Source organism: Meleagris gallopavo, chromosome 14 (assembly GCF_000146605.3).
Source record: "Meleagris gallopavo isolate NT-WF06-2002-E0010 breed Aviagen turkey brand Nicholas breeding stock chromosome 14, Turkey_5.1, whole genome shotgun sequence".
Classification (NCBI taxonomy): domain Eukaryota; kingdom Metazoa; phylum Chordata; class Aves; order Galliformes; family Phasianidae; genus Meleagris; species Meleagris gallopavo.
The window spans coordinates 11294275-11300979 of NC_015024.2; the positions used below are offsets into that span (position 1 = coordinate 11294275).

Consider the following 6705-nt stretch of genomic DNA (forward strand, 5'->3'; position numbering starts at 1 on the left):
GCGGTGCCCCGGAGGCCTGACGCCCCGTCGCCTGCGCCCTGTGCTGCTCGCTGACCACCTGGCCCAGCTGCTGCGTGACCAGGGGTGAGCGCCCTGCCCTCACCTCCTGCCCGGCCGCGCTCCCCGGCCCGTGCCCATATCTCACCCTCCCGCAGGGTCAGCACGGTTCAGGTCCCTGCTGTCACCGACAAGCAGAGCCGGGAGGTCCTGCAGCAGCTCCGTGTGGAATGGCCTTCCAGCAGCACAGCCAGCCCTGAGACTCTATCAGCCTTGAAGCAATCTCTCAGCCAATGCCCCTATGCCACACGCTGTGAAAGACGATCAGGTGTGGCCTTGCCGCCTGAGGACATCATTTGTAAAGTACACCTGAAGAACTTCGTGGAGCAGCAGGGCCTGGAAGGCTATGACCCCAACTTGGGAGTCCTCCTTGGTGAGTCACATGTGGAGTGTCGCTGATGATAGCAGGGGAGAAAGGCTGCACGTGGGCCTGGTTCTTTGTTTGTACGGAGAGTAAGGGACAGTTAAAATCAAATTGCTTCCTCCTTTTCCTCTGGTTTGAGCCATAAATGGAGGCAGCCTGGGACAGATCCATATGGTATGGAATAAGCCCCTTATTCCACCGAGTGCCCTCCCTTCTTTCAGTTACAGAGGAGAAGCTGTGGTCTCTGGCTGAACTGCACCAAGCTGTGCTGCAGGGCATGGTGAGTGACCCACTGGTGCTGCCTGCTGTTTTCTCTCCTGATGTTCCCTTATATCATGTCACAGTGTTTGAACTTCTTGCTGTGCTGTGCTGCAGGCAGGGTGCCAGGAGAGCTGCTGTAGTGTGGTGCACGTGGTGAGCTGCGAGGAGGAATTCCAGCAGCAGCAGATGGATCTACTGTGGAGGATTTTGGATCCAAGAGCCCGCACGGATTTGCAGGTGAGGAACTCCTACGTTCTGCACTGTGTTCCATCCTGCATCAGCCCATCTTTAGCGCCTGCAGTGAATGCTGAGGCCCAGCCTTGTGCCTTTAGAGTCTTCCTTTCCCCTTTCCAATTTCCTTGGAATTTTAGCATTAAAGAAGGAGAGATAGTGTGTGCAGGGACACACCTAGAACAATACTATCTTTAACTTAATGTAGTGCTGTTTTAGCAGTCTCTAACTCTGGGTTTCTCTTTTCCTGTGGTACCCATTCCCAGGATGTGAAGAGTTTCTTGGTAGCTCTGTAGGCACAGTTCTTCCTGCACTACATTACAATGGAGCTTCTTTCACCTAGCACTTCCTCTCTTTCAGAAGCACCTTGTCTGTGGACCAGTGAAGGTGACAAACCCCTTATCCCCCATCAGTGCAGACCAGTACTTTCAGTAAGTTGGTATTGAGCAAGGAGCCCGCCATGCTGCATGTCTGTCAAGTCTTGCCTGTGCTCTATTTGGCCCTGCAGGCAGCAGTCCTAGTGCTGTCTCTCTCTTCTGCTTCTCTAAACTTTGGGGCTTTTTCTAGGACTCCAACAATGCTTCTTCACTACTGCTAGCAAGTGCTGCTGTCTCTGGCCTGCTCCAGGCAGGATTTGCGTTCCCTTGGTTGGCTGGCTTTCTGTTGCAGAAGGAATGATGCCCCATGCAGCTTGCTCAGCAGAGACTGTCTGTGTTCCTCCCAGGCTCAGAAAACGTCAGATGTATGAAGCCTCTGTCATGAAATATGGGGAGCTTGCACAAGGTGAGGGAGGGTTTGCTCTGCAGGCTGTAGATGGGGGAGGTCGGGGCTGGGGAGGTGCCCATATATCAGCTTCAGCAGAGCCCCCTTGCTGCAGTGGGGCTTTCCTACCTGGGCCTTTGGAAATGGCAGGCACGTGGTACCACACAGCTTGCTCCATCCCCACCTGTGTTCTCTCTGCAGACGAGGCCTGGACTGAAGTTATTGATATCCTGACGGTGGCTGCCATCAGGTTTGAGATGCTGAGCACTGCCCACCGGAGCCAGGTAGAACAGCCCAGAGCTGCAGTGCAGTGGGAGGCAGGCAAGCAGTGGGAGTACTACTCAGGGAGCTGTGGATCATGGCATGGTTGGGAGATCGGTGGGAGCAGAGGGACAAGTAGCACACTGGGTGTGAGAAGGCACTGCATGGACTTTGGCCACCCCAAGCCCAGTCTGGGAGTGGTTTTTCTCAGGGTAAATCACATACAATGTCTGGGCTGATGTCCTGGTAGGCTGTGCCTGTCAGCCCTAGCAGGGCATGGTGCTCAGCATGCTGGTGGCCACACTTCACCTGATGGGAAGGTACTGCTCTCCCAGCAGGAGACACGGGGATGCACCAGGAATGGCCCTGGGCCAAGTAGCCTGGACTGCAGGTTGTCTCTGCCCTCAGATCACTCTGGACCTGGAAGACAGCAGCATTTCTACGAAGGGAACCAAGAGTGGTGCCTTTGTGATGTACAACTGTGCTCGGCTGGCCACGCTCTTTGACTCATACCAACGGGCTGTAGAGCGAGGTGAGCACTGGCCCTGCCTCTTCCATCTCTAACAGCTGTTCCTCATACCTGCAGTCACAAAGGCTTTCCTGGCCACAACCACAGTCTCTCACCACTTTTGCAGGCACATACCCACCTCTGCCACCAGCATCAGAACTGAACTTCTCCTGCCTCCGGGAAGAAGTGAGTGCTGAGGGACAGGGTTTGTGGAAAGCAGTGTGCCCTTAGCTCTGGAGGATGGATGCTTCTGGCCCTCTCTAACAGGCATAATCATTTCACAGGGTGAATGGCTCCTCCTCTTCAGCTACCTTTTGCCCTTCCCAGAAGTCTTGCAGCAAGCAGCGCAGCTGCCCCCACCCAGCAAGGGGCTCCGCATCACAGCCAACACAGAGGCAGTAAGTGCTGTGTGCCAAAATCTATTGGTGCTGAGCCAACAGTGCTAGCCCAGAGCAGGGCTGCTCTTCTGCAGGGTGCTGAGGGGTGTTCCTGGGAAGAGATGGTAATGCCCTCGCTGCTATTCCTGCTGTGTAGGATGGCCCCAGACTGGCCAGACCATGCAGCATCAGTGCAAACTGTCTGTGTTGCAGGTGTGCAAGTTCCTGATCCAGCTCAGCATGGATTTCAGCTCCTACTACAACCGGGTCCATATTCTCGGGGTGAGTCAAATGTGCCAGGCCGTTTACTGGGGCCTGCTCCTGGATTCCAGTAAGATGCCAGCCTTGCAGCAGCAGGATATGGAAGGTGGAAACAGCAAGGTCAAGAAATAGAATTGCCACCTCACCACCTTTCTCCTTGCAGGAGCCATTCCCTCATCTCTTTGACCAGATGTTTGCTCGCCTCCAGTTGCTGGGAGCAGTGAGGGACGTGTTCCATAGTGCCCTGGCAACTCTGCACCTCCCTCCTCTCAGCCAGATCTGAGGACTGTTGCCACAGAATGACAAACAGCAGTGCTACAAGGGGCAGAACAGGGCACTTCCTCCCAAACCAGGCACTAGGCTGCTTGTTGGTCAGACTGGGAGTTGAGGCCCATCTGAATCTCACTGTGGGGCTCCTCCTGCCCAGTGCAAGGAAGGAAGCACAAGGGACCGGGGCACCCATAAAGCCAGGTACCAATCTGTTCCCTCAAAGCTGTTTATTGAAGGGGAGCTCTGTGCTGGCACAGGGCTCCTGAGCCTCAAGGGCTGCTGCCCTGCCTTGTGCCAAGTCCTAACATTAGGGCTGAATACAGTTATTGCTGGACAAACGGTGTGTCTGACCTAGCAGTGATAACTGAGGAGGGGGAGGGAAGGATGGGTAGAAGAACGATCTGTGCTGTGCACAGGAGTGGGAGTACCTTGGTGCAAGAGCAAGGTTAAGCAGTGCTTGCAAGCAGCCCCATGTTCCAGCAGCACAGTGCAGCCTTTCTGGCTGAGGGCTGTGTACAGCTTCTTGTCCTTATCGTGCCTTGGCTGCCCACAGGCCTGCTGCTGCACAGGAAGAACCTGCCAGCCTGAGGAAGGCACTGAAGGGCTCCTCTGATAGGGCTGATCTAGCCCGAGGGGGCACAACAGACTGTATGCTACAGCCCTCTTTGTTCCCCAGCAGCTCTGTACTTGGCCTCCTGCTGCCCTCAATCCTCCCAGCATTGCGGAGAGCCCTGGCTCTCCCTGTGGGACAGAGGGATGTCCATCGTCCTTGAGGAGGACAGCACAGCTGCATCACTGCACACATGCAGGGTGCCTGGAGCAGTGTGCTGGGACATTCCTTTGCTCTCATTGTCTCCATACAGGTGGGGAGCAAGGACTTTGCTATACCCCTTTACTGGACAGCACCCTGTGACTGGAGGTTGCAGTGGGTGTCCAGGGCAGCACAACGCAGGAGCTCCAGGCCCTGCCCACAGAGCACACAATACCAGCACCGCTCCCCACCTGCCTCCACCACCTCCCAGCAGTCCAGCTCTGCCAGGTCGGGCACGTAGAAGAAGGTGGTGCTCAGCTCCTCCAGGCTGTCCCAGCTCAGCCGCCACAGTGTCAGCTGCTGGTCCACGGAGGCAGAGAGCACCAGGTCTGGCCGCAGCACTCTGATCCCCGTCACATGAGCAGCATGGGTGCACGGCCTCGCCACGCGCTCCAGGATGTGCAAGCAGGTTTCTGGCTTGGCCTCATCACCGCCCTGTGTCACCTCCAGCAGGCAGACGTGGATGGAGCCATCATCACTGCCACTAGCCACCAGGAACCGTCCCTTGGGCAGCTCCTGGATGTGCAAGCTGTTCACCCCGCAGCTGTGGGCCATGACAGTGAGCAGCGGGGTGCCCAGGGCTGGAAGGAGAGGCTCGGTCAGGACAGCAGTGCATAGAGCTGCTGGCACAGCCTCCCTGCCCGTGGCTGTACCCACCCAATGGCTGCATCTCTCCCTCTGAGTGCTGCAGGGCTTCTGTTGCATCTGCAATGGTACTGGTGATGTCCCAGAAGGCAATGCTGCCGTCAGTGGCCGCGCTACACAGGAGGTGCTTCCTGGAAGGAAGGTGTTGGGCAGCCGCCAGCCCCACACTGATACCCATGGCAAGCAGAAGGATGGTCCCAACTTCCTCCCTCCCTTCACCAGCTCCACTACCAGCACCCTTTCTTGCTGCGCAGGCATCACAAGGATGAATGCTTCCCTCCCAGTGTCCTGCCCAGGGCTCACCTCTCCTCCTCTGCCCACGTGTGCAGGAATGCCTCCACTTTCAGCACGCAGCGCTGGTGGTGGAACGACTCTGCCACGAGCAGCAGCTTCTGGGCAGCCTCCAACAGCACAAAGAGCCTGGGCAGAGGGAGATGCAACTGATCCTGGGAGAAGGAGGAGGTGCCTTGCTGCAAGGTACCACCCTACTCCTGCTCAGAGCTGGCACCTCTAGGCAGCTGAGCCCCATGCTGACTGCTCACCGGACTGATCCATCGCTGCATGCAGCAACCAGGAATGTGCATGGCACGGGCAGCTGCTCGCTGTTGGTCCCACACACGACTGAGAGAGACATGTACCTGGGCAAACATAGAATGCTTGCTGCAGCCCCCCCGGCACCTGCTGTCCTGGAGGAGGATGGGGGGGCAGCAGCATGAACTCAGCACAGGACACAGCTCTGAGCACTCTGGGGGTTCTGAGAGGAAGGACTGAGCCAAAAGCCCCTCAAAGGCTCAGGCAGCCATCGAGCATCACCTTGTCTCCGGATCCATCTTGACAAGCTTGTGCCTGTTCTTCATGCGGTCCCAGTGCTCATCCAGCCGGTGGGAGGCCAAGTGGGTGACCTGGCAGTTCACCATGCCCTCAGCCCTCAGATCCACAGCACACTGCAGCCGGTAGCACTCAATCTGTGCACGGCCACCGGCTGAGAACAGCAAGGAGCAGAGCTGGGTGCCATGATGCAGCGCAGTGCCGGCCAAGGCCAGTGCCCTGACACTGGAGATGTGGTCGCTGAGCCTGGCGAGGGGCACCGCCGCACGCGTCAGCTCACTGAGTGTCAGCACACACGCCGTGGTGTCCTCGCTGCCGGTGATGAAGACATTAATGGGGCGGCATCCAGGCGCCCGCACGGCCCCCAGGTGCCGCACGCAGGTGATCTCACGGCCATGCAGTGACGCCAGCAGCACCCGCTGCTCGCAGGGCTCGGCCTCGCTGTGGTACAGCATCACGTCCCCACGCTTGATGAAGGCGAAGGCATCGGCCTCAGGGCTGCTGTGGTAGCTCCAGGAGCGGTGCCCTCCGCCGCAGGGCACGCAGTGCAGGTTCACCCCGCTCCTTGTGCTCCACACCACGAAGTTGTTGGCGTGGAAGCCCAGCACCAGTAGGTCCCCGCCGGGTGTGAAACGCAGCTCCTCGATCCACTGCAGCCCTTTGCAGGGCCGGTGCTTCTGCAGCACCTCCAGCTGCTGGTCCCGCAGGCGGAGCTGCCGGTAGCAGCCGTCCCGGCCTGTGCTATAGATGTAGTCCCCACGGCAGGTCACCGAGGTGACTCCCGTCTTACCATGCAGCCCAAAGAGCACAGACAGAGGGTCCTCGAGGGGCACAGCCTCGCTGTGTAAGAAACATGAGGGCTCCGACTGGCTCACAGTGCCCTCACTGCCCGGGGTACCTGTGTCGGTGCCGTCAGAGCTGCTGCTGGCACAGGGAAAGAGAAGCAGGGAGCCGCGGCGGTCCACACAGCAGCAACCCTCCCTGGGGTAGGAAGGTGGCACAGGTGTGCCAGCGCTGCTTGCAGGGCGGCAGCCGGTAGCGGCCCATGAGCTGCACTGCAGGCACCTGC

The 6705-nt window shown here is 58.2% G+C and overlaps 2 protein-coding genes across 2 annotated transcripts; one reads left to right on the forward strand and one right to left on the reverse strand.

The window, feature by feature from the left end:
• Window positions 1-4: 4 nt before the first annotated feature.
• On the forward strand, window positions 5-3691 carry DALRD3 (DALR anticodon binding domain containing 3; the record flags this gene model as incomplete). The annotated part of the gene is made up of 12 exons (XM_010718659.1): window positions 5-84; window positions 156-430; window positions 643-701; window positions 797-919; window positions 1274-1344; window positions 1638-1696; window positions 1877-1959; window positions 2345-2468; window positions 2572-2630; window positions 2729-2842; window positions 3035-3103; window positions 3246-3691. Coding segments are annotated over 12 exons (1236 nt in total), but the record flags the coding sequence as incomplete, so codon positions are not given.
• On the reverse strand, window positions 3680-6699 carry WDR6 (WD repeat domain 6). The gene is given in 6 exon segments (XM_010718613.2): window positions 3680-4744; window positions 4821-4939; window positions 5112-5228; window positions 5351-5446; window positions 5622-6599; window positions 6601-6699. Coding segments are annotated over 6 exon segments (1893 nt in total). The 5' UTR covers window positions 6684-6699; the 3' UTR covers window positions 3680-4244.
• Between the last annotated feature and the right edge of the window lie 6 nt (window positions 6700-6705).